Genomic DNA, 25984 nt, shown 5'->3' on the forward strand with positions numbered 1-25984 from the left:
GAACAGGGATGGAACCCCAACCTTTTTTGGTGTACAGGACAACACTCCAACCAACTGACCCACTGGGTCAGGGCTCAATATTTTGACTTTGGAAATTTGTTTTTGGCTTCATTAAACTTATCTGGCACAAAGGACTCTCTCTGGCATTAAATTGATGAAGAAATAAAACTTATCATAACCTGAAAATATTTCCAAAGTACAGGGACCAGATGGCTTCATACTGTAAGTGACAGTGGCACTTAATACTTGTTAAGGTAGCCGGCACCGGTTTGGCTCAGTGGTAGAGCATCAGTCTGCGGACTGAGAGGTCCCAGGTTCGATTCCGGTCAAGGGCATGTACTTTGGTTGCGGGCACATCCCCAGTAAGGGGGTTGCAAGAGGCAGCTGGTCGATGATTCTCTCTCATCGATGTTTCTAACTTTCTATCCCTCTCTCTTCCTCTCTGTGAAACATCAATAAAATATATTGAAAAAAAAAAAAAAATACTTGTTAAGGTAGTTCCTGTGGACCTGTGTGCTTGTACAGGATCTTAGGTCCTCAACTAAGAAATGTACAGCAATATACTCTGAAGACCATTCAAGCTAGAACTGGAAGGGAGGTAAATGTCCGCTGAATATATAGCGCTGGGAGGACAGCCTCTTCTGTGCCACAATAGTCAGTGGCTAACTGATTGGGATGTAATCTGCATACTCAAAACTGAGGTGCTGCGGAAACCAGTTTGGCTCAGTGGATAGAGTGTCGGTCTGCAGACTGAAAGGTCCCAGGTTCGATTCCGGTCAAGGGCATGTACCTTGGTTGCGGACACATCCCCAGTGGGGGCTGTGCAGGAGGCAGCTGGTTGATGTTTTTCTCTCATCAACGTTTCTAGCTCTCTATCCCTCTCCCTTCCTCTCTGTAAAAAAATCAATTTTATATATATATATATATATATATATATATATATATATATATATGAATAAAATTTAAATTTAAAAAACCTGGAAAAATGATCCACAACCTATTTATCTATTGGGGATATCCTACTTTATCCTTCTATATAATAAAAGCACAATATGCTAAGTGTCTAGATGACTGTTCAACCAATCAAAGTATAATATGCTAATGATATGCTAAGGCTGCTCAACTGCTCACTATGATGTGCACTGACCACCAGGGGGCAGACACTCCGACTGGTAGGTTAGCTTGCTGCTGGGTTCCAGCTGATTCGCACTGAGCACGATGGACTGGACACGCCCTAGAGCCCTCCCATGGTCCCTCTCCAGCTGGCCAACCTCCTGAGTTCCACCTTGGCCCTGGTTTTGTACTGGTGGGGTCCCTTGGCCTGGCCTGTGACCTCTCACAATCCAGAACTCCTGGGGGATATTGGAGAGTCTGTTTCAGCCTAATCCTGCAGGGCAGGCTGAGGGATCCCACTGGTGCACAAATTCGTGCACCAGGCCTCTAGTATATAGATAATAGAAAAAAGAGCAGAAAACATAAATAGGTAGATCAAGATAGACAAAGACAAATATTTTAAAACAAATTCAATATCGTGAATAATTTAAAAAGCAAAATGAAATAAGACTATAGTATTAACTTCAATGTTGGCGAGGGCATGGAGAAACACAAATACTTCTGCTATTGGTAAGCAATTTAGCAGAATTACACTTGAGAATGTTCTTGCTCTATGATAAACATTACACTCAAAATATTCTACAGCAAAACTATTTAAGTTGTGTGCACAAGAATTGTTTTTGAAGCCACAAGATTGGAAACCACTTAAATGCCCACAAATAAGGATGGTTTATTATGGTGTAGTATACAGCCATCAAAAGAGGTAGGTTTCTGCCCTGGCTGGTATTGTTTAATGGTTAGAATGTAGGCCCACAGACCAAAGGGTCTTGGTTCAATTACTGATAAAGGACATGAAACTGGGTTATGGATTCAATCCTGACCTCAGTCGGGGTCACATGTTCAAAGGCAAGCAGTCAATGTGTCCCTCTCACATCGATGTTTCTTTCTCTCCCCCTCACCCTCCCTTCCACTCTCTGAAAAAAACAATGAAAAAATATCCTCAGGTGAGGATAAAAAAAAAGAGGCAGGTTTTTATATGCTTACACAGAAATCTGTCCAAGATACATCGTATCAGGAAAGAATATTCTATTTTGTATCCCCAATACCAAGAAACACGCCTGGCCTAAAATAAGTATCTAACAAATCTTTTGAACGAGTAATTCAATAAATGGGATAGATAAATCATTCTGAAAACTATGTATCAATTTAACAGTTATCTAAAGGGGACAGGTTCATGGGGGTTCCCACATCGTTTTATATTTGCTTCGATATTTAAAAACAACTTATTACATTTTGTCCCTAAATATTAACCAAAAATCCTAAAGAAAATTTATCTTTATCTAATAAAAGGCTAAAAGAGTTCACTAAAACCACAATTAATGATGCTCGCTTCGGCAGCACATATAAAACCACCATTAATGAGCGGCATATCCAGGTCTCCAGCTCAAGTCTAAATTCAGGGTACCCTCCGCCCCCATCACTAATGCCTACTCAGAAAATAACTTTCCAGTAATTATATCTTACAACTACACACTTGGGTCAATGACACAAATATTTGCTGACCTTTATCCTGAGAAGTTATTTTGCATTCTGCATCACCCTAAGCTAAATATGGAATGCTCAAAAGATCAACTGCACATTACAATACTGGAAAATAACTGGAGCCCAAAATAACTTAGATAAAAGAATGGATTCTGAGGAGAATCCAAGATGGCTGCTCGGGTAGGCACCTAGCCGCAGCCGCACGCAACAATTTCAATAAAATACAACTAAAATATAAAATGGACATTACCCAGAACTTCAGGAAAGTCAACTCACTGGAAATTCTACAACGAGAAGCAAGGAGAAAACCAGAAGGAAGCGCGGAGGAGCTGTAAAAGCCCAAGGTACGGAGACACGCGGCGCACGCAGAGAGGACGGAGCCGGAGAGGAGGGAGGCCGAGTGCCTGGCTGGCGTTCCCTAGCGGGAAGGAGATAAACACTGACTGTGCTGGGCCCCCAACTGCTCTGAACCCCCGTTCTAGGCCAGACCCTGGGGACCCAGGCTCATCCAGAGGGAGCTGGGCTGTAAGGCGGGACCTGGGGAAGCTGCGAAAGGAGGTCCCAGAGGCGCGCACACAGCGCGCAGAGAAGGGCCGGCCGGCTGTGCCGTAGGACTGCCCTGGCGGGAAGGAGACAGGCTCCAGACTGCTCTGAACGCCACCTCCAACTCCACTTCCAACTGAACTGAACCCCAGTTTCGGGCCCATTGCGGGAGAGCTTACACTGTTTGGTAGCAGGCGAAAATCGAGGGCACCTTTCTCTCAGAGGCGCTTGCAACAAGTACTGAAGGACCCTGAGTCTCAGGAGTCGCATAGGGCGGGGCTGACGGAAGCCAAGGCTGTAGGCTCCACCCTGAAACTCCGCCCCATCAGAAAAGCTGCCTGCGAAAATGCCTAAACCAAATAGATCACAAAGGAAAGAAATGGAGGACAAAAAGCGACTGGATATAGAGTTCAAAACCACACTTAAAGGGTTTTTCAAGAGACTCCTAGAAAAGGCCGATAAAATAAATGAGACCTATGAGGATATGAAAAGGGATCAACAAGAAATGCTAAGGGATCAACAAGAAATAAAGAATACATTGTCTGAAATAAAAAATATTCTACAGAGTCCTAAAAACAGAATAGAAGATTGCAAGAATCAAGTCAAAGATTTGGAACATAAAGAGCCAGAAGACACTCCTCTGCAGAAGCTAGAAGGCAAGAGAATCCAGAAAATTGAAGATAATGTAAGAAACCCCTGGGACAACTTCAAACGATCCAACATCAGAATCATGGGGGTCCCAGAAGATGAGAGAGAGCAAGATATCGAAAACATACTGAAAGAAATAGTGACAGAAAACTTCCCCCACCTGGGGAAAGAATTGGACTTACAAGTCCAGGAAGCACACAGAACTCCAAATAAGAGGAATCCAAAGAGGACCAAACCAAGACAAATCATAATTAAGATTCCAAGAGCAAAGGACAAAGAGAGAATATTAAAAGCAGCAAGAGCTAAGCAGGTGGTTACCTATAAAGGAGCACCTATACGATTGTCAGCTGATTTCTCAACAGAAACCATGCAGGCCAGACGGGAATGGCAAGAAATATTCAAGGTGATGAATAGCAAGAACCTACAGCCAAAAATACTCTACCCAGCAAAGCTATCACTCAGAATCAAAGGTCAGATAAAGAGCTTCACTAATAAAAAAAAGCTAAAGGAGTTCATCACCACCAAACCAGAATTATATGAATTGCTGAAGGGGGTTCTTTCAGAAGAGAAAGTAAATAAAGATAAAAATTATGAACAACAAATACGTAACTATCAACAAGTGAATCTAAAAACCAAGGAAATTAAAAAAAAAATCTGATGAACAATATTAACTGTTGAATATAATAGAATCAGAGGTATGGAAGGGGAGTGAACTGATGATTCTTGGGGAAAAGGGGAGAGGGGAATGTGGGAAGAGACTGAACATAAACTGTGCACCTATGGATGAGGACAATGGGGAGTGGGGAAAGGGCAGAGGGTGGGGTGGGAAGGGGGGGGAAAGGAACACTTGTAATAATATGAACAATAAAAATTTATTAAAAAAAAAAAAAAAAGAAACTAAAAAAAAAAAAAAAAAAAAAAGAATGGATTCTGCTAATCAGAAGAAATCTAAAGTAATAAAAATTAAACATCTATTTATTAGAGCACAAATCTTAGAGCTATCTTATACTTCTCAGTAATAATTTGAGTTCAAAGACAACAATAAAGGAAACTCACTCACTGTACTTCTTCTAAGAGAAAAAGTATTTCATGAAAAGTTAAACTCTTATCTCCTAAAATTAGGATATAATTAAATGGCTCACTTAATTTTTATGTATGTAGTGAGGGCCATAGTTGTCATTTTTACTACTTAAAGGATAATTTAAGCCAGTGTTTCCCAAATCTTTTTTCCATTACTGCCCCTCTAAGAAACCTTATGACATTTTCTTGACATCATGATGAAATTTTAATACCAGATATACTGTACTATCTATTTACATATGCTCTGTATATCTGTGCTTTATACTTTCAAAGAATAAGGTTGTTTTCAAACACACCTTTCCCCAAAAACCAACTTTCACCCCCTTGGGGCAGAATGTCCCACGTTGAGAATGTGTGCATGAACAGTAATGATATATGGTGGATTTTTGCTTCTTTCAATTCTAGAAATACCCCAAGCACCAAATTTAGTAGAGGAAGGTTTATAGAAAAGGCCCAGAACCAACTTTGTGTTAAGTATGTATTCTGACAGCTAACATCTCTACTGCAAACTCAGGCTTTCCAAAGCTTAACATCTTGTTTCTATCTTGAGGCTCCTTTATCATACTGAACATTCTTTTCATGACAATTCAAAGATATGAAAAATATATCAAATAGACTCTTCATTTTTAAGATTCTTACCTCCTTTCTCACTGTCGTAGTGTGAAGCATCAAACTGAGCATCATCATTAGGGAGTTGCACACTGGCTATCACAAGGTGGTTTTGTTCATCCGATGTGTGTGTCCCCAGGACAAGTCGATGAATGCTGAAATCTTTCCCTTCCGGTCTGTAATAGCAATATATGGTCACCATGAAAATTAGTAACAAATACATCTATGCAAAAGCACTATTACAACAAGGTCTTAGGAAGAGAAAATTATTTTCTACTTAAAAAAAAATGTTTTTATTGATTTGAGAAAGAGAGAAAGGGAGGAAACATTGATTGCCTGCCTCCTACTGGGAATCGAACCCGCAACCCAAGACAGGATTGGGATGACACTCAACCAACTGATCTACACCAGCCAGGGTCATTTTCTACTTTTAATGTAACTTCCATAGATCCAAGTACAAGGAAGACTACATAGCACTGAATTTAAGTACAGTAAGTCCTCAGTTAACATGGATAGCTTCTGTGACTTTAAGCAAAATTAAATTTATAAATGTTTTTGAGGAAAAGTCTAACAAAATAAAATGGGAATTAATTACTCATCTATTACACACTGGTTGGATATAAAGAAAAAATTGTTGGGTACACTAACATTTTAGGTTACTTCTTTAGGTTAACCTCATCAAAAAGGAAAGGAAATAACATTAGTAAATTAATTGCTCAAATATTTCCTACTGCTTGGACATACTGCTCCAAAAACAATGGACGCATAATGATTAAGACATGATTCCTGTCCTCAAAAAAAAGAAGAAAAAAAAAGGAAAATTAGGCAGTCATGTACAAAAATGATTAAAACACAAGTCAAGCCAAAACTCGTTTGGCTCAGTGGCTAGAGCGTCGGCCTGCGGAGTGAGGGGGTCACAGGTTCGATTCTGGTCAAGGGCAGGTACCTTGGTTGCGGGCACATCCCCAGTAGGGGGTGTGCAAGAGGCAGCTAATCGATGATTCCCTCTCATCGATGTTTCTGACTATCTCTCTTCCTCTCTGTAAAAAATCAATACAACGTATTTTAAAAAAACAAAAACAAACAAAAATACACACAAGTCAATATACACCAATGAAAGCAAATAGGAATACAGCTGGAAGATAAGCAGGTAGTCCAAAAAAGGGGAACTAAGCAAAGGGAAGGTATACCAAGTGCCAGACACCATGTTAGGCATTGAATATAACTTTTATCATTGAAATACCATAACACTACAAAGATTAAACAGCTTGCCTTAGATCACACAACTACTAAGTAACAGAACTAGGACAAGTCCAAATCTGACTCTGGGTATGGGAAAGCACAGTGAGAGAGAAGGCTAAGAAACAGATTAAATTTAGACTTTAAGCAGCTGAAAATCCACCAAGAGCCAGAAGTTACGTCTAAGATAACCAATATGAATTCCTCTGCAAAGAGGTGATGGACATCTACATATAAAATAGAAAAAGTATAGGAAAGAAAAGAGGGCTGTCAACAGAAAATTAGGAATGCCTGTAGTTAGAAAGTTAAAAGAATCAGAGGAAGTGAGAGAAGAAAGAATTTTATAGAGCTAGATTATTTTTTAAAGGATGCAAATAAACATTAAAATCAAAACATACACAAAAAAATCTAAGCACTTGGCATTAGAGATATTTGCTTATAAGTAAATCCTCACCATTACTAAAATAACAACAGAACATTGTTATATGAGAATACAAAAAAGGGAAGGAAAAGGGTAGTGTATTTGGATCAATGTCAAATATTACAGAAAAGTCTATCTGCTAGAGTAGAAAGCAACTAAGATGACAGCACAGATTTTAGCCTTTAAGAATTTATTCTAATTCACTGCTTTGCAAACCTAGCTAATCACTACATTGTATGGGAGGCTTTAGGATTCCATAATGATTTAGTAGGTATGGGGTGACCAATATTTGGTTGGGACCCACTGGTTCACTATAATTTGGCATGTGACTGGTAAATCTGGAATCACCAACTATTACTCAAGTATTCTGCAACAAGTTCCTGAATGCTTTGAACTACCACTAAGAACCCCTGACAGAAAGAACTCCACTTCTGCTCAACTCAAGTAATTTTTCATAACATTTGAATAATTTTTTATTTTTCAACTAGATGCCCAGTACACAAAATTGGGGGGGGGGGGGAGGGGAAGCGGTGCACATGGGTTCCCCTCAGCCTGGCCTGTGCCCTCAGATGTCCAACTGATGGCTTTGGCCCGCTCCCACCAGCTGTAAGCCCAGCTATGGCTGAGTGGCACTCCCCCTGTGGGAGCGCACTGACTGCCGGGGGTCAGCTCCTGAATTGAGCATCTCCCTCCTGGTGGTCAGTGCATGTCATAACAACCAGTAGTTCCACTGTTCGGTCAATTTGTTAGCCTTTTATGATTTTTTTATTTAACAATATTGTTAATTTCAGATGCCCAACACAGTGATTAGACATTATATAACACAAAGTGATCACCCTGATAAGTCTAATACACTGACACCATACATATTGGGTCGGCAGCTAAGTAATTGCGGGTTTCACACATATATGGCTTCAGTTGAATTTTAGGTTTGCAGACGTAGTACAAATGTAAAACACATTTTGTTATTTGATAGTTGGCTATTCAGCTGTTAATCAGTAAAAAAAGTTTTTTGATCTGTTTTGTAGTTTTCGTTTGGCGTTCGTTGAAAAATGGAAAATCAAAAGGAACATTTTCGTCATATTTTGCTTTTTTATTTCCTCAAAGGGAAAAACGCATCGCAAGCTCATAAAAAGTTATGTGTTATTTATGGTGACGAAGCCTTAAAAGAACGGCAGTGTCAAAATTGGTTTGCCAAATTTCGTTCTGGTGATTTTTCACTCAAAGATGAAAAACGCTCTGGTCGTCCAGTTGAAGTTGATGACGCCCTAATCAAAGCAATAATCAATTCGGACTGTCACAGTACAACACGTGAGATTGCAAAGAAGCTTCATGTATCACATACATGCATTGAAAATCACTTAAAACAACTTGGCTATGTTCAAAAACTCGATACATGGGTTCCTCACGAACTGAAAGAATCACAGTTAACGCAACGCATTAGCAGCTGCGATTTGCTAAAGAAACGTAATGAAAATGATCCATTTTTAAAACGACTGATAACTGGCGATGAAAAATGGGTTGTTTACAACAATATCAAGCAGAAAAGATCGTGGAGCAGGCCAGGTGAACCAACTCAAACAACATCAAAAGCTGATATTCATCAAAAGAAGGTTTTGTTATCAGTTTGGTGGGATTACAAAGGAATTGTCTACTTTGAACTCTTACCACCCAACCGAACGATCAATTCTGATGTCTACATTGAACAACTAACGAAATTAAATAATGCAGTTGAAGAAAAGCGGCCTGAATTGACAAATCAAAAAGGTGTTGTATTCCATCATGACAATGCAAGGCCACACACATCTTTGGTCACTCGGCAAAAATTAATGGAGCTTGGTTGGGATGTTTTGCCACATCCACCATATAGTCCTGACCTTGCACCATCTGATTACTTTTTGTTTTGATCTTTACAAAACTCCTTGAATGGTAAAAATTTCAATAATGATGATGATGTCAAATCGTACCTGATTCAGTTTTTTGCTAATAAAAACCAGAAGTTTTTTGAACGTGGGATTATGATGCTGCCTGAAAGATGGCAAAAGGTCATTGATAAAAATGGGCAATACATTACAGAATAAAGTTATTTAGTTCCATGAAAAAATTGTCTTTGATCTTTAAAAAATCCGCAATTACTTAGTTGCCGACCCAATAGCTACATTACTGACTATATTCTCTGTGCTGTAGTTTGTATCCACTTGACTATTCCATAACTACCAATTTGTACTTCTTAATTCCTTCACCTTTTTCACCCAGCTCCCCGATCACCCTCCATCTGGCAACTGTCAAAATGTTCTCTGTATCTAAGTCTGTTTCTGTTCTGCTTGTTTTGATTCCACATAAGTGAAGTCATATGGTACTTGTTTTTCTCTATTGCACTCAGCACAATGCCCTCTAAGTCCATATTGTTACAGATGGCAAGATTTCATTCTTTTTTATGGCTAATTCTGATGATCAGTTGAATATGGGAACTCCTGGTAATGATAAAGCTCCCAACTCTTAAATTTCTAGGTATTTATTATGGTTTTGCTGAACAACCTTAGGACAGAATTCCCCATTTTTAAAAGGCTATTGCAAAGGTAACAGCCTTGTTCTTAATTTATTAATAAAATCTATATCAACTTTTTAAAATTCATATCAACTTTCTATTACTTGTTGAGTGAAGCATAGACTTCTAAGACCTAAGATAGAATTTATTTCTTAGTATACATAAAATATAACTTTTAAAAAATATGGAACGCTTCACGAATTTGCGTGTCAACCTTGTGCAGGGGCCATGCTCATCTTCTTTGTATCGTTACAATTTTAGTACATGTGCTGCTGAAGTGAGCACCATAAAATATAATTTTTAAATGTTGTTCCAAAACTAGAAGAGATTTATAATAGAAAACCCATTATTCCACTGGTTTTACTAAAACGTGAGCCTTTCCTCATACCCATTGAGGCAATTGTTCCTATCATCGTTTTATCTTTGCCACTCTCAGGATAATTTAATGTTATAGGCTATACATGCAAAGTCAAGGCAGGGAAGGATCTTATTTAAATTTGTATGCCTTGATAAGTGGCATCTAGACCCTCCATAAACATAAGCCAAATAAGTATCTTATCTCCTCTAGAGGTGAATGAGTAAGAAATGCATGCGTTTAATCGCTCACCATGCATAATTCCTCATATGCAAAACAACCCACCTTCAGGTGTTAGTTCTAAGCATCCTAGTAAGTATCTTTCTAAAAGTGCTCTGAGGACATACAACTGTAACTACCAGTTACACCAGCTTCTTCAGCTAGACTGTGCTCCTTGCAGGCAGGTACCATGCTGTATTCATCTTTGTATTAACCAGCTACCACCGAAGACTGAGATTAAAAAACTGGACACATCATAACACTTCTTGTAAGCTGACAAGTTATATGGCTATTCAACCCAGTTATCAGAAAAAGAACAGCATGTTTTCTCTTATCAGTGAAAATAAACTTGACATTTTGCCCACTTTTTGGTCTAGGAAAAGATGTCACCCATAAATTTTGATCCTATGCCCGGTAAGGGTGACTGGAGAAAAAAAAAAAAAAATAGGGAAAAATTAATGTGCCCAACCTACACCGAGGACACCCGAAAACCATGTTCAAGAGGTCCGCATCACCTGGTTACATCTGGAAGCCACTGTGCCGTTAAGCTGGGCCACTCCAGAGCATGGGTCATCACCAAATCGTAAAGAAAAGGGGTGTTCTTTTTCCATATTTTGTACTCTTCGTTGATCACGCGTTCTTCTACTGCGTCATCAAAGGCTGCTAAAAAATTAAAAAGTAAATTTAAATTAGGGAACATAACAGACACCAAGTAAACACTTCCAAAGCTACCAGTTCGGCTCCCGAGCCCTGATACAGAGCAGGGCTGTCCAAATTTCCCCGGTGCGGAGGCACCAGCAACCCCCCACCTCCGCGGGCTGCGACTCCTCCCGCGTCATCCGGCCAGACGCTCCGTTAGCCGTTCGGGTAACGGCGCCCGGCCGCGCGCGCACGCTACCCTCCGCCCGAGTCTACGGGACCTGCGCGGAGGCCCGAGCACCGAGCCCTGGGCGGAGGGAGCGGTGCAGGGCAGCCCGGGAGAGAGGCGTGTAGACCGACGAGACGCGCCAGGAGAGACCTAACGCCCGCCGGGGCCGCCTCGCCAGCTGCGCGCCGTCAGCCCGCCCCGCGCGCGGGGCCGCTTCGCCTCCAGCCTCCGATGGGGTGGACCGCGCTCAGCGGAGTCGGGCCTGCTCTCGCCGTTAGGCCGTGGAAAGGCCGCAGCGCCAGTCCGGCCACCCCTCCGCCTCCTAGGGTGACGCCGGCACCCTCACCTTCCTTGTCGGCCATGGCGTGCAGGAAAGCCAGGGGGATCCCGAGATCTACCGTTTTGCGGGAGGGGCGGGGAAGCTACGGAACGCTCGCTCCCCGCGCGCGGCCTCTATTGTTTCCTGCTGTCCCTGCGTGAGGGCTGCTTCGCGGACCTTCGCGCCAACACCGGCCAATCGGAGCGCGTCAAGCGGCCAGGGGGGGCGGGCAATCGCGTCCGCAGCCTATCCGGAAGCGCGGAGTCGCTCTCGGCGGAGCGGAGGCGCACGCTCCGCTTCTACCCTCCCCCCTCCCGGCCGGGAGCCGACTTCCTCCGATTGCGCGCGCAGGGCTGGTGGGAGCGCGCCCCCCTCCCATCAGGGTCACGTGAGCGGTCTAGTCCGCACTCTCCCGGGGCAGCCATTTTCTTAAAGGCCGTTAAAGCTAACGGCCCCTTCAAAGTACTCAGATGAGACACCTCGGGTTCTTTCCAGTCTGGTAATTATCAACCGAGGTGCAATAAAAGGATTCTATCGCTGAGGCCTACTAGTGTCTCATTCAAGTGTCCCTTACTCCGCAGATGCTCCACTTTAGTTGTTTCCTTAGTCCTTAGAACCATCGATGGCGCAAGTCCAGAAAATGGGGCCTTGACTTTTTAAAGATGTGCTTCAAAGGAGGAGGCCTAAGTCGGAAGTCTTAGGATAAAGTCCCTGAGAAGTCCTGGCCCTTTAAGGGTGCATGCCGAGAGGCGGGGCCTAGGGCGGAAGTTATAAATCAGGGCCCAAGTCCTCGGGATGGAAGGCGGAAGTGGGCTGTCCGAGGCTGCAGTCATGGCGCAGGAAGAGGAAGACCTCCGGGACTACAATTTGAATGAGAAGCAGAAGGCGACCAAGGCCAAGTACCCTCCAGTCAGTCGGAAGTACGAGTGTGAGTACGTGGCCCGCTCTTTCCCTCCGCTCGCCTTGCCCTCCGGCCTCGCTCGCCCCTTTTCTGCACGCGGGGCTTCAGGCGCGATCCCGTTTCGCCCCGTGTTGTTTGCACTTGTTCGGGGAGTCTGAGCCGGAAATCCTGGGCTCCCCCTTTTACAGTCTCCTGAACGTTTCTACATATGCCTAATCACATGTGCCTTGTGGGAATTCTAGCGTATTCTAAAGATAACCGTATTTCCAGGCGGGGGCGTGGATCTGTCGCCCCTTGTATATCCCAAACAGTGGGATGGAGTGTGGCTAGGTTAGAGGACTCAGAACTTTTTTTCTCAAGAGTGGCTGAACAACATACTGTTACAGAATTTACCATGCGACAGGGAAATACCCAGGAGTACTTAGATGTCCAGGATAAACCCATTTATTTTGAGATGTTTCACATGTAAATAGTACAGTGACTCAGGGGGTCAGTTCTGCAAATCCCGAGTAAGCCAATCTGGAGGAAGCTTTCTCTTGATACCCTTTGGTTTCTTTGTTTTCTGTTTCCTAACTACCTGGTTTTTGTGGTGGGCTCCCACAGCCCCTCCGAGTCAGTCAGCATGGGGAAGTTAGATTGTCAGTGACCTCCCCTGTAGCTAAGCTGTTCATTCATTGTTTGTGGCCCCTTTGTAAATTGGGAGTAAGTAGGAAAGCAGATCTTGCTAGACCAGATTGTGGAGAAAGGGCCAGTGACTTAATTATAGGCTATCAAGAATGTACATTAGGTTACTGGCACAGATTCAGATTGTTAGCCCCTTCCCTCCCCCGCCCCATGTCTTATTTTCCCCATCAATACCATTGTTACCCAGACATGAGTATTTGGGCAGATATTTTCTTGAAAATAAAGTGATTCATTCCATCAAGGAAAATTACACAATGTTTGTTGGCAATGGTAAAAGTCAAGCATGCAAGTGAAATTAAAATTTGGAAAACTTGTATCTGCCATCATGATCGTTGACAGTTTCCCAGCAGCTACAGACTTTATTAAAACACAAGATAGAGTAAGAGTTCATTGTTACAGCCTCAGATTTGACATTGTTAACCAACCTTTAAAAAACTACCACGTTTGGAGTTTCTTTTATTTTTAAATATTTTTTATTGACTTCAGAGGGAGGAAGGGAGAGATAGAAACATCAAGATGAGAATCATCAGTGGGCTTCCTCCTGCACGCCCCCTACAGGGTGTCCCACAACCCAGCCAGTGCCCTGACCCAGAATTGAACTGTGACCTCCTGATTCATGGGTGGAGACTCAACCACTGAGTCATACAGGCTGGGCCTTTTCTAGTTTTGATGTAACATTAAGGGAGACTACATAGAGTTTTTTGAAAAGCTATTAAAATCTTCCTCCCTTTATTTCTGCATATCTGTGAGGTTGGGTTTTGTGTTCTTCATCTAAATCAACACATTGAAAGTCAGTCATTAAAATATTTGCAAAAATGCTAAATAGTGATACTTTTCTCACTAAGTATTTTGAAAATAGTTTTATTTTTCATAAAATATGCAATTAATGTTAAATAGAATACACTTGTTTTTTTTATTTTTTTGTCACGTAATCCTTCATTGTTAATCAACTCTATCATACTAGAGGCCCAGTGCATGAAATTTGTGCAGGGGGGAGGGTGGGTGTCCCCCTCAGCCCAGCCTGCACCCTCTTCAATCCGGGACCCCTCGGGGGATGTCCGACTGCAGGTTTAGGCCCAATTCTGACTGAAATTGAACCCAGGATCCTTCAGTCCTAGGGCCAACACTATCCACTGAGCCAAACCGGTAAGGGCCACACTTTTTTATTGCTGAGTAGTACTGCTTTGTATTCCTCGGTTTATTTTATTTGTTCTCTTGACAGACATTGGGTTTTTAATTTGGGGGAATAAAATTTCTATGGATATTCTCATGTCGTTTTGTGAATACATGCTTCATTTCTCTAGAGTTAATAGTAGTCATTTTCTTTTAACCTGTCATCTTCGCTGGCCATGAGCTCCTGGGTGCCTGAAGCATATCAAGTCCTCAGTAATGTATCTGAGTGAATTAGAGATGAGTTTGAACCTTGAGTGCCAATGGAAGATGGTGCTATGGTTTACACAGCACCAAATTGGAAGTCAGAAAATCTCAATTCTAGTCCCAACTCTGCCCCTCATCAACAATGTAGTCCTGAAAAAGTCACACAATCTCTAGATTTCAGAGTTTTTGTTGTAAGTGAAGGAATTATATATTAAATGATCTCCAAGACTTCTTCTACCCCAAATATTATGTGATCCTAAGTGGAAAGAATTGATAGAAGTCATAATATGAATGAAGAATAGACTGAAATGTTGAGATAACAGATCCAGTGGGAGCTTGCTATTAGTTCTTTGCTATTTATTTAATTCATATTAACAGAATAACGACTGGGCCGAAACCGGTTTGGCTCAATGGTAGAGCGTCGGTCTGCAGACTGAAAGGTCCCGGGTTCGATTCCGGTCAAGGGCATATACGTTGGTTGCGGGCACATCCCCGGTGGGGGGTGTGCAGGAGGCGGCTGGTCGATGTTTCTCTCTCATCGACGTTTCTAGCTCTCTATCTCTCTCCCTTCCTCTCTGTAAAAAATCAGTAAGATATATTAAAAAAGAATAACGACTGGTAATGCTTAGAAGAAATTTTAAAAATAACCTTTATTAAAGCAATTAACTTTTATGTAAATGGATAGCAAAAGGTATAATCTGTCCACATTTTCTCTCTTCAAGGTTGATGTTCTTAGAGTTTCTTTTCTTGTGATTAGCAGGTCAAGTTTAGTTACTTACAAGTGTTTTTCATTCTCTTTCTCAGATTTGGACCATACAGCGGATGTCCAGTGAGTATAGCTGGAGTTAATGCTTTTGGAACCATGTGCTTAAACAAGAAAGCTGATGTTTTGTTTTTAATCCTCACCAAAGGATATTTTTTTCTATTGATTTCTAGAGAGAGTGGGAGGGAGGGAGAGGACATCAACATGAGGGACACACGTTGATTGGTTGCCTGCAGTAAGTGCCCCTACTGGGGCTGGAGAATCTGCAGCCAAGGGACATGCTGTTGACCTTTTAGTCTGCAGGCTGATGCTTGACACTAACCATTGTGCAACTGGCCAGGGCAAGAAGGCTGATGTTTTAGTCTTGTTCCCAGTTTTAATTTTTCTCTTGTTTTGGTTACTTTTGAAAGTGAAAATGGTGGTTTACTAGCACCCAGTTTCAGTGCTATTAGGTTGAGTTGAGGCCTTTGGTTTTGTATTTTTCGTATTGATATTACTTTGACGTTGCTGTCAGGTTTTCTCTCTTGCAGTGGGTTCTATGACTCAGGGCATGAATGTATTTCTGTAGGTTACATGCATGGGGAGATACTCTGGAGGAAGCTTTCGAGCAGTGTGCCATGGCCATGTTTGGTTACATGACAGATATCGACACAGTGGAGCCCCTTCAAGCAATAGAAGTAGAAACACAAGGTAACCAGTTTATTTACAAGAAAGAAATTTTATACAAGTATGCGGTATTCTACATAATTTCGGAATATTTTCACACTGAGGACAACAAATTGATTATGAGCCTGTTCTTCCTCTCTCAATCTGCCTAAGAAATTCACTGCACTTTTATTTATTTATTTATTTTTATTTTTATTTTTTAAATATATTTTATTGATTTTGTACAGAGAGAAAGGGAGAGAGATAGAAAGCTAGAAACATTGATGAGAGAGAGTCATCGATCAGCTGCCTCTTGCACACCCCCTACTGGGGATATGCCCACAACCAAGGTACATGCCCTTGACCGGAATCGAACCCGGGACCCTTCAGTCCCCAAGCCGACGCTCTATCCATTGAGCCAAACGGGTCTCGGCTCACTGCACTTTTAAATTCGAACAAATAATTGGAGGTGAGAATTATTAAGCATCGTATTATTATGTTTCTCTTTGATTCCATGTAGGGGATGATTTGCAGTCTCTTCTGTTTCACTTTTTGGATGAGTGGCTTTATAAGTTCAGTGCTGATGAATTCTTCATACCCCGGGTAAGCAAGGACTTTTCATTTTTACTGAGCAAATGGATTCTTAGTTCATATTTTAAAATAGAACAAGTGATTTAAAATGGAACTTGTGATGTAAACCGTGCCATACAGACATGTAATGGTACTGATTATAATGGCCATAGGCTCTTCTTAGTTAACCTGAGTTTGCCTATGTATATGCCATTTGTATGTATGTGTGTGTGTGTGTGTGTGTGTGTGTGTGTGTGTGTGTTTATTTATTTATTTATAAATGTTTTTATTGATTTTTTAGAGAGAGAGAAAGGGAGAGGGAGGTAAAAAACATCGATTGGCTGCCTCTTACAAACCTCCTATTAGGGATCACACCCGCAATCCAGGCATGTGCCCTGACTAGGAATCTAACCAGTGACCTCTTGGTTCATGGGTGGATGCTCAACCACTGAGTCACACCAGCTGGTCTGCTCTCTTATTGTATGTGTCACTAATCAGGATTATGTGATAAGAATGTACCTACTGCCTGACTAGTTTGACTCAGTGGATAGAGAGCGTTGGCCTGTGGACTGAAGGGTCTTGGGTTCAATTCCTATCAAGGGCATGTACCTTGGTTGTGGGCTCATCCCCAGGGGGCGTGTGTAGGAGGCAGCTGATTGATGTTTCTCTCTCATCAATGTTTCTAACTCTCTATCCCTCTCCCTCCTTCTCTGTAAAAAAAAATCAATAACATAAATAAATAAAAAGAACATACTTACTGTCTTTATTGACACTTTTTATGTCTCCCAAGTATGAGCTATATTTACGTCCATTTGTGTTATTTTTGCCCCATTTGAAATTTAGCAGCTCTGCCATTTAGGCCTAAGTTTAAAAATTGGTGCTTTTAGTTTTCCTTAATGTGAAACAGGAAAGGCTAGATGGAAATTGGTAGTAGCCATCAGTCTCTAGAAGGGAACACCTCTCCAGCATCATTGTTATCTAGCACACGTTGTTGTTATCTTGCTTCCATAATTCCGTCATTCTCTCCCTTACCAGCTTATACCCTTTCACCTGGGTCATTCGTCTTACAGAGTTCAGATGCCTACAATATTACATAAAAATAGGCTGAGAGTGATTGAAATCTATGTCATCCTCCATCTTACAGAATTCTTTTGACTCAAGTGTTTAGATTGTACATTTTCAAGAATACTCGCGTTGAATAGCTATAATAATAAAAGGGTAATATGCTAATTAGACAAAGCCAGGGCCGAAGCGAAGCCTGGGTCCCGGGTGCGAGGGAAGCTGGTGCCTGCTGCTTGGGGCAGGGAGGGGATGGCGGGGGAGGAAGGCTACTCTTGCACGAATTTTCGTGCATCGGGCCTCTAGTGTATGAATAAAGCATGATCTCCGTGAAATATATTTAGTTTATAATTCTATATTAGTTAACGTTTTAATTTCTTTGCATCATAGAAGTATGTTATATGCTGTTTTATCTAGAAGAGGTGATAACCTAGAAGTGTGTTTGGCATATGGTCTCAAATGGTCATTGTAAAACATTAAAATAAATCTTTTTCTTCTCTTTAGGAAGTGAAAGTGCTTAGTCTTGATCAAGTAAATTTCAAATTACGGTCAATTGGGTAAGTTTGAAAATTTCACTAGCAAGTCATGAAAGATGTTAAGTTATATTCTTCACTGAACTTACCAGACAGGAAGATAGAAAAGTCAGGGGACCAATTGCAACCCAGTAGGATGAGAGAGAAACATTAATCAGCTGCCTCCTGCACACCCCTTCATGGGGATCTAATCTGCAACCCAGGCATGTGCCCTGACTGGGAATTGAACCAATGACCTTTTGGTTCATGGATCGACACTCAACCACTGAGCCACACCAGGTGGACTTAACACCTCTTTTTTCTTTTTTCTTTTTTAATTTTTTACCGAGAGGAAGGGAGAGAGAGATAGAGAGCTAGAAATGTCGATGAGAGAGAAACATTGACCAGCTGCCTTTTGCACACCCCCTACTGGGGATGTGCCCGCAACTAACATACATGCCCCTGACGGGAATCGAACCTGGGACCTTTCAGTCCGCAGACCGACGCTGTACCACTGAGCCAAACCGGTTTTGGCAACACCTCTTTTTTAGGGTGAGGAAATAGACTTGACCAGGGTACTTAGCTAATAAATGGTTGAACAGAGTTTTAAAACTTACTCTTTCTACTGCTGCTGCTGCTTCTGTTACTGTGATCTTCAGCATTAGTGTGGAAGGGACAGGGAATGCTCCTGGCCAAGTTCTAGGAGAGGGAGTTCCTTTGTAGGGCCTTCCGTCTACAGACCATGGGCATTTTTTTAAAAATTGTAAAATGCAAACCAAATTCAGACTGTCTTATAGAATCTGTTATCTTTATTTTGCTTTCCCAAAGAGGAGGTGATATTTAATTAGTTTTTAGCCTTGAGTATAGTGACAATTGTGGATTAACTACAGAGTGTGTGTTGAGAGTCTACCTATGTACACTATACGAGGGCGCCTTTTTTTAGTTTAATCATCAAATTTCTTGAAATGGCTATTGCACATAGTCCCTCAGTAGCTGTAACTGCTAGTAATCAAACAAATCTATATTCCTTACATCTCTTGGCTTTCTAGTATCTTAACTATATTTGTAAGGATTGTTTTAAAATATTAAGTTTGGGTAATTTTAATCATGTTTTAATTTTCCTTTTCAAGGTGGGGAGAAGAATTCTCATTGTCCAAGCATCCTCAGGTATGTTTTTAACCTAGCCACTAAAACATTTTATACTTTCTAGCCATAAAATTTGGCGTATGTGATAGTAAACTTCAATGAATTCTGATAAATTGGTGTAAAGTGAAGTTTTTCTCGGCTGTCTTTGACCTATCTGGACATGTTATGTTAAACCACTGGTTTCACACATCTGATTTGATGGATTTAGAGTTGGCACTTCTGCCCTGGCCAGTGAAGCTTAGTGGTTAGAGTGTTGGCCCATACCAAAGGTCTCGAGTTCAGTTCCTGGTCAAGGGCATTTGTCGGGCTGTGCAGGAGGCAACCAATTGCTATATCTCTCATGTCAATGTTACTTCCTTCCTCCTTTTCCTCCTTCTCCTCCTCCTTCCCTCCCTCACTCCCACTCTCTAAAAATCAATGGAAAAAATATCTTCAGCCGGAACCAGTTTGACTCAGTGGTAGAGCATCGGTCTGCGGACTGAAGGGTCCCGGGTTCGATTCCGGTCAGGGGCATGTACATTGGTTGCGGGCACATCCCCGGTGGAGGGTTGTGTAAGAGGCAGCTGGTCGATGTTTCTCTCTCATTGACGTTTCTAGCTCTCTATCTCTCTCCCTTCCTCTCTGTAAAATATCAATAAAATATATTATTTAAAAAAAAAAAAAAAAAAAAAAGGAAAGAATATCTTCAGATGAGGATTAACAAAAAGAGAGAGAGAGAGAGAGAGAGAGAGAGAGAGAGAGAGAGAGAGAGAGAGAGAGAGAGACAGCACTTGGGTTCTAGGGGCAGGTTTGCTACTGATTATTAATTACTTAAAACTTTTAGGTCCCACCTGGCCAGTGAGCTCAGTGGTTAGAGCATCTGCCTGTGCACTGAAGGATCATAGGTTCCATTCCCAGTTGAGGGCACATACCTGGGTTGCAGGTTTGACCCCCAGCGCCGTTTGAGGCACTTCAGGAGGCAACCAATCGATGTGTCTTTCTCACATAAATGTTTTTCTCTCTTTCCTATCCTTTCCCCCTTCCACTCCCTCTAAAATCAATAGAAAAAATATCTTTGAGTGAGGATTAACAAATAACCCAAAAAAAAGTAAGTTCCTTTGCCTTTTCAAGCTTTGATTTCTTCCTCTGTAAAGGTTTTGGCTGAAACTGGTTTGGCTCAGTGGTAGAGCATTGGTCTGCAGGCTGAAAGGTCCCAGGTTTGATTCCGGTCAGGGGCATGTGCCTTGGTTGCGGGCACATCCCCAGTGTGGGGTGTATAGGAGGCAGCTGGTCAATGTTTCTGACTATCCCTCTCCCTTCCTCTCTGTAAAAAATCAGTAAAATATATTTTAAAAAAAAGAAGAAGAAGAAGAAGGTGGTTTCGGACTAGATGTTCTCTAAAGGACTTTCTATCTCTGCTTCTCTAGATTCTGTATTTGCCAATCTGTGTGGCGAATAGGGCGGGCAAAATTTTCCTGTAAAGGGCCAGATTTTATTTTATTTTATTTTATTTTTTTATTAAATTATTATCTGTGTACATATGTTACCATTGCCCCCCCCCCCCATACATACCCACCCTCCCCAGAGTTTTGTGTCCATTGGTTGTACTTATATGCATGTATACAAGTCCTTTGGTTGATCTATTATCTCCCCCAGATCTCCCTACCCTCCCCGCTGTAATTCAACAATCTGCTTATTGCTTTACTGTCTCTATATCTATCTTTTGGTTCATCAGTTTATAATGTTCTTTATTATCCATAAATGAGTGAGGTTATGTGGTGTTTCTCTTTTATTGACTGGCTTATTTCACTCAGTATGATGTTCTCCAATTCCATCCAGGTTGCTGCAAATGATGAGAATTCCTTCTTTTTTATGGCAGCATAGTATTCCATTGTGTAGATGTACCATGGTTTTTTAATCCAATCATCTGTTGACAGGCACCTAGGCTGTTTCCAAATTCTAGCTATTGTAGATTGTGCTGCTATGATCATAGGGGGGCATATGTCCTTTCTGATCTGTCTTTCTAGTTTCTTGGGATATATTCCTAGGAGTGGGATTACTGGGTCAAATGGGAGTTCCATTTTCAGTTTTTTGAGGAAACTCCACATTGTTCTCCACAGTGGTTGCACCAGTCTGCATTCCCACCAGCAGTACATGAGGGTTCCTTTTTCTCCGCAACCTCGCCAACACTTGTCGTTTGATTTTTTTTTTAAACCATTTTTTTAATTAAATCATTATTTGTGTACATATTTTAACATTCCCCCCCTCCCATACATACCCTCCCTCCCCTGTTGATTTGTTGATGTTGGCCATTCTGACAGGTGTGAGATGGTATCTCATTGTTGTTTTGAAGGGGCCAGATGTTTTAAGCTTTGTGGGCGAGAACATTGGAAGAACCACTCTTCACCTCTTCTATTTACTTACTTATTTATTTATTTATTTATTATCATGCTGGAGAGGGAGAGAATGGTTTCAGAGCAAAGACCTTAACTTGGTAAGGGCGGGAGTGGGGGAGTATGGATAGTGTTGAAGTGAAGTTGGCCTCCTAATAGGAGCAGGGACTGGCCATTGTAACAGGAGGGAAGGCTGGTGGCAGTACAGACACAGTGGGGTGGTAGTTTTGATGTGTGGAAGATGAGTCAGTTCTTATTGATTGCTCTTGTTTTCTCTAGAAAGCATAGTTGAGAGAGAATGAGAATAAAGGAGGGAGGCTAGAGGTGAAGAATGTGAAATTTCAGTTCCTTCAGAGTGAGAAAGTAGGATTACTGGTCAGTGCCCAGTAGCTTTTTGAGAATTGTGGACAGACTTTAAAGGGGATAGATACCATTCAGCATGGTGGATGCTGCCACAGGCAGAAAGGTGAATTTGATTGAGGTGGTTGTTTCCTGAGGGGATTATGGCAGAGTGGGTGGGGAAAGCAGAGGTCCGGGTGCCACTCAAATCCATTGGAATCTTCAAATTTCTTTGGTGCCATAGAGCTAGCAAATGCCAGTTCCCTATTCTCTGATATATTGATGATGCACAGAGTTATTGTAGAGGGCCCTGGCCCGGTAGCTCAGTTGATTAGAACATCGTACTGATATGATTAGGGCACATATAACAATCAACCAATGAATGCATAAATGAGTGAAATAACCATTGACATTTCTCTCTCTCAAAAATCAATAAATAAAAAAATGTTCAAAAATACTCCTTTTTTCTTTTTTAAAGAATTATTGTAGAAGGAACTAAGAAAATATCAAATCCTGTGGCTCTAAACTGGGGCAGGTGTTGTCATGTATCAGAAACATGTGGAGAGAGAAGGACCCTACCATGTAGAGTGAGTATTGGCGGCTGAGAAGAGAATACACTAAGTTCCATGTTAGATTGCAAGGAGGAGTTTTGAGGAGCTCTGAGCAAACAGTAGGAAGACTTGTTGTTTGATTCAACCAATTCGATAAATAAAAAAAGCTGATGCCCAGAGAGGTCAGGTGGAAACAAAGCCAGGGTTCGGGTTCCATCTCTTAACCCCGGTTCCCCGGTTCAGTGCTCTGTCTGCTGTGTACTTGTTCTTTTTATTGGATCAATGTATAATGTTAAACCAATCTGATAATTACTGTTTTTACTTTTCCATAATAATAATAAAATTTTTACTTTCTGCCAATTGTTGTTAGAATTAATGATTCTGATTTAATTGTCCTTTGTTTCTTATTTTTTTTCTCTCTAACCCCAACTTTAGGGAACTGAAGTCAAGGCAATAACGTATTCAGCCATGCAGGTCTATACTGGAGAGAAGCCAGAAGTGTTTGTGATCATTGACATCTAAGACAAGGAAAAAAACTCCTATGAAGAACTTTTTCTCTCGTCCTTTTGAGAAGATACCATAATATAAATTCTACAGTCTCTGACAATATATGATAGTTTGGGTTTGCAGAACAGAAATTTTTGACTTAAAGTATGATTTTCCCATAAAATGAAAAATCAAGGCATAGTCTTGTTCTGTACTAATCAGATATTCAATGTTGAAGAATTCTTCAGGTGGCAAGTGTGGTTCCTTATTTATTAATTCCTTCAGTAGCAGGAGGAGCCTCACCCTTCCAATGGCATGCCAGCCCTCCAGCCTGGTCCCAAAAGGGATCATTGATGTAAACACAGCCTGAGAGACTCAAGCCTCCACACTCTTATCGAATCCACTTTGGGATAAAAAATGATAATTTTACAATCGAGATTTTGCTTTCCCTTCAAATTGGTTAAGACATATATTTTCTTTATATTAAGAGGTTGTATTTTAAATTGCTATGGGACAGAGCCATCTGTATTCCAGTTGGATATCTTATAAGAAATAATTATAATCGAACAATTGGGAGGCTTCCCTAGAAAGCACTGATTTTTTACCTCACTTTTTTTTAAACACTGATATACTGACATTTTCTTGTTTTTCCACAAGAAAAATTTAATGCCCTTAAAAATGGGCCCTTCTATCATGTAATTTTATATTAAAGCCAGTATATTTATATAGTTGGAGAAGAATGGGAGAATTTAAAAAATTTTTGTTGTTGCTTTTAAAAATTATTTAAGCTCTTCATTTCTGAGAAGACAGGAGGCCAGGAAAACAACTTTAAAGTTGTCTGAACTTTTGTTTGGCCAAGGTGGCTCAGTGGTTGAGCATCAGCCTATGAACCAGGAGGTCACAGTTCGATACCAATGAGGCACATGCCCCGGTTGCCTGCTAAGTCCCCAGTAGGGGGTGTGCAGAAGGCAGCAAACCAGTGATTCTCATCATTGATGCTTCTATCTACCTCTTCCTCTCTGAAATCAATAAAAGTATATTTAAAATGTAAAATAAAATTATCTGAACTTCTCAAAGTAGATAACTTCTAAAAAGTGGAACTGCTTTGGTTTTATTTGCAACATTATTCTGTTAATTGAGGTATTCTTTCCTATGATACAAGAGTTTGCAAAGTTGCCGGTTTGGTTCAGTGGATAGAGCGTCAGCCTGCGGACTGAAAGGTCCCAGGTTCGATTCCGGTCAAGGGCATGTACCTTGGCTACGGGCATGTCTCCAGTGGGGGGGGTGCAAGAGGCAGCTGATCGATGATTCTCTCTCATCGATGTTTCTAACTCTATCCCTCTCTCTTCCTCTCTGTAAAAAATCAATTTTTTTTTTAAAAAAGTTTGCAAAGTTGCTATTTATTCATACTTACATGAGAAAAGATATTTGCGTGGTGCCATATATCATTATAGTAGATTGAACTTGACCTAAGAGGAAGGGATTGTGAGTTTTCTAAGTGTTCTCTCTGAGCACTGCATTATTTCCCTGGGTATTGGAAGGCTGGCTAAGCAAGCTCTTCAAATTAATATCTAGCAGTCACTGGGGTAGTGCTTCTTAACCTTTAAACACATTTTTCAAATTTGGATCGAGGATCTCTAAGCAAAAAATAATGTCTGGAATCTATCTTTGTTAGAGTTTCCAGACTGAGATGAGGGGTTTTTTTTTGTGTATTTTTTTTTTTCCATGGACCCCTTTGCACATCCTGGGCTACTTGGGTTGATTGTGAAAATGAATAAGGGGAGACCATGAGGGCAGTGGGAGAGCCACATCTAGAGCAAGGCCTCTTGGGATGTAGTAAGCCAAGTAGGCTACAAACTTGAGTAGGAGAAAAAGCACAGTCATTTCTCTTTCCACAGTGCTAGATAATGGGATTCAGTAAAGAGGTGTAATTATGCTATATAAATTATATAATGTATAATAGTAATAATTCATTACTTCAAAAATTAGTTTGTTTTAAAATATGCCAAAATGAAGATACTGCATAAAAGGAAAATGAATGTCACCCTTTACATGTGAAGTTCGGTTCCTCCCCGCACCACATACTTTTTTTTTCAGATACACTTTTTTAAATTACTATTTTATCAAACTATAGTTGGCATACAAGTAACCCCAACTTTCCTAGGGCAGTTAAGAACCATCCTGCCCTGATCAGTTTGGCTCAGTGGATAGAGCCTGCAAACTCAAGGGTCCCAGGTTCGATTCCGGTCAAGGGCATGTACAGCAGGAGGCCGCTGACCGATGTTTCTATCTCATCGGTGTTTCTGACTCTTAATTTCTCCCTCCCTCTCTGTAAGAAATTAATAAAATATATATATTTTTTAAAAAAAGAATCATCTTGTAAATTAAGAGGAAGGGAGTCATCTTGGACTGATACTTGGAACTGGAATTTAAACACGAATGTGCTGATGTTATTTTAGGGTTGTAGTGATTAATAGTATAAACGAGCCAGATCATGGGTTCAAGGCCTGACTCTACCATTTTAATAACTCCTTAACCTCATTTCCTTAATTTGGGCATGTTGCTTAAACTCCCTTAATTTCCTCACTTTAAGTAGTAATGATAGTACTTGCAGGGTTGAGAGGATTAAATAAATGTACTCACACAAAGCTCTTATGACAGTGCCTGTGTGTAAATGCTCAGTTAACTCGGGCTAGTATTCATTACCGTTACTGAGGCAATCATAAATGCCGACAGCCCCCTTTTTCTCCTTAATTTTAAAGCTCGGTTAGGGGGTGTGGCCAGTGCCATTCTTGGTCCCCCTTTATTTAGAAGGGCAAACAGTTCTTCTCTACTCCTAGACTCCTGTGTTAACCAAGTTTTCTTTCTAACATTCAAGTTGAGCATCTACTTTCAAAAGCTCTGCCCATCCCCTTATGCCAAACCGATTGCCCTTCTATTTATTGTCCCTGATTCCATGTAACCCATGGTATGAAACACTCAGGGGCTGTATCAGATTGAGAAGAAATATGAACAAATTATTGGCCAGCTTTGTTTCTGCCTTTGTCATTGCCCGCATCACCTCTCCTGATCCCTACCAGGGCAGCCCACCCACATGCACCACAAAGATCATGTAACTCATCGGTTCCTACCTTT

At 41.1% G+C, this 25984-nt stretch overlaps 2 protein-coding genes across 6 annotated transcripts in view; one reads left to right on the forward strand and one right to left on the reverse strand.

Moving 5' to 3' along the window:
• RBBP4 (RB binding protein 4, chromatin remodeling factor) overlaps positions 1-11780 on the reverse strand; it is a 25468-nt gene extending 13688 nt beyond the window's left edge. The window contains exons 1-3 of one of the 3 annotated variants that reach the window (XM_084873106.1): positions 11472-11780; positions 10773-10920; positions 5506-5651 (exon numbers count right to left, since the gene is read on the reverse strand). In XM_084873106.1, coding sequence (XP_084729232.1) covers positions 5506-5651; positions 10773-10920; positions 11472-11487 — 310 coding nt within the window. In that variant the 5' untranslated portion in view covers positions 11488-11780. The remainder of the gene's footprint in view (positions 1-5505; positions 5652-10772; positions 10921-11471) is intronic. The other 2 variants (XM_084873107.1, XM_084873108.1) reach the window with 2 other exon arrangements.
• A 59-nt stretch (positions 11781-11839) lies between these two features.
• On the forward strand, positions 11840-23925 carry ZBTB8OS (zinc finger and BTB domain containing 8 opposite strand). 3 transcript variants are annotated; one of them, XM_084874392.1, is made up of 8 exons: positions 11857-11943; positions 12026-12372; positions 15211-15235; positions 15738-15859; positions 16335-16417; positions 17948-18000; positions 19086-19122; positions 22799-23925. In XM_084874392.1, exons 2-8 carry the CDS (start codon positions 12240-12242, stop codon positions 22883-22885), a joined length of 540 nt encoding a protein of 179 aa, XP_084730518.1. In that variant the 5' UTR covers positions 11857-11943; positions 12026-12239; the 3' UTR covers positions 22886-23925. The 3 variants fall into 3 exon arrangements, with proteins under 3 accessions (XP_084730517.1, XP_084730518.1, XP_084730519.1); XM_084874391.1 differs by having other exon boundaries at positions 11840-12372; XM_084874393.1 differs by having other exon boundaries at positions 11877-12376.
• Positions 23926-25984: the final 2059 nt, after the last annotated feature.

This window comes from Pipistrellus hanaki (assembly GCF_964339955.1).
Source record: "Pipistrellus hanaki genome assembly, chromosome: 2".
Classification (NCBI taxonomy): Eukaryota; Metazoa; Chordata; class Mammalia; order Chiroptera; family Vespertilionidae; genus Pipistrellus; species Pipistrellus hanaki.

What these genes read in the sequence shown, in the direction of transcription:
- ZBTB8OS (XM_084874391.1), top strand. Translation starts at nt 12,240, where the DNA reads ATGGAAGGCGGAAGTGGGCTGTCCGAGGCTGCAGTCATGGCGCAGGAA. An exon ending in GACCATACAGCGGATGTCCA is followed by an intron (nt 15,236 to 15,737) that starts GTGAGTATAGCT and finishes GTATTTCTGTAG; the next exon opens with GTTACATGCATGGGGAGATA. An exon ending in CATTGTCCAAGCATCCTCAG is followed by an intron (nt 19,123 to 22,798) that starts GTATGTTTTTAA and finishes CCCCAACTTTAG; the next exon opens with GGAACTGAAGTCAAGGCAAT.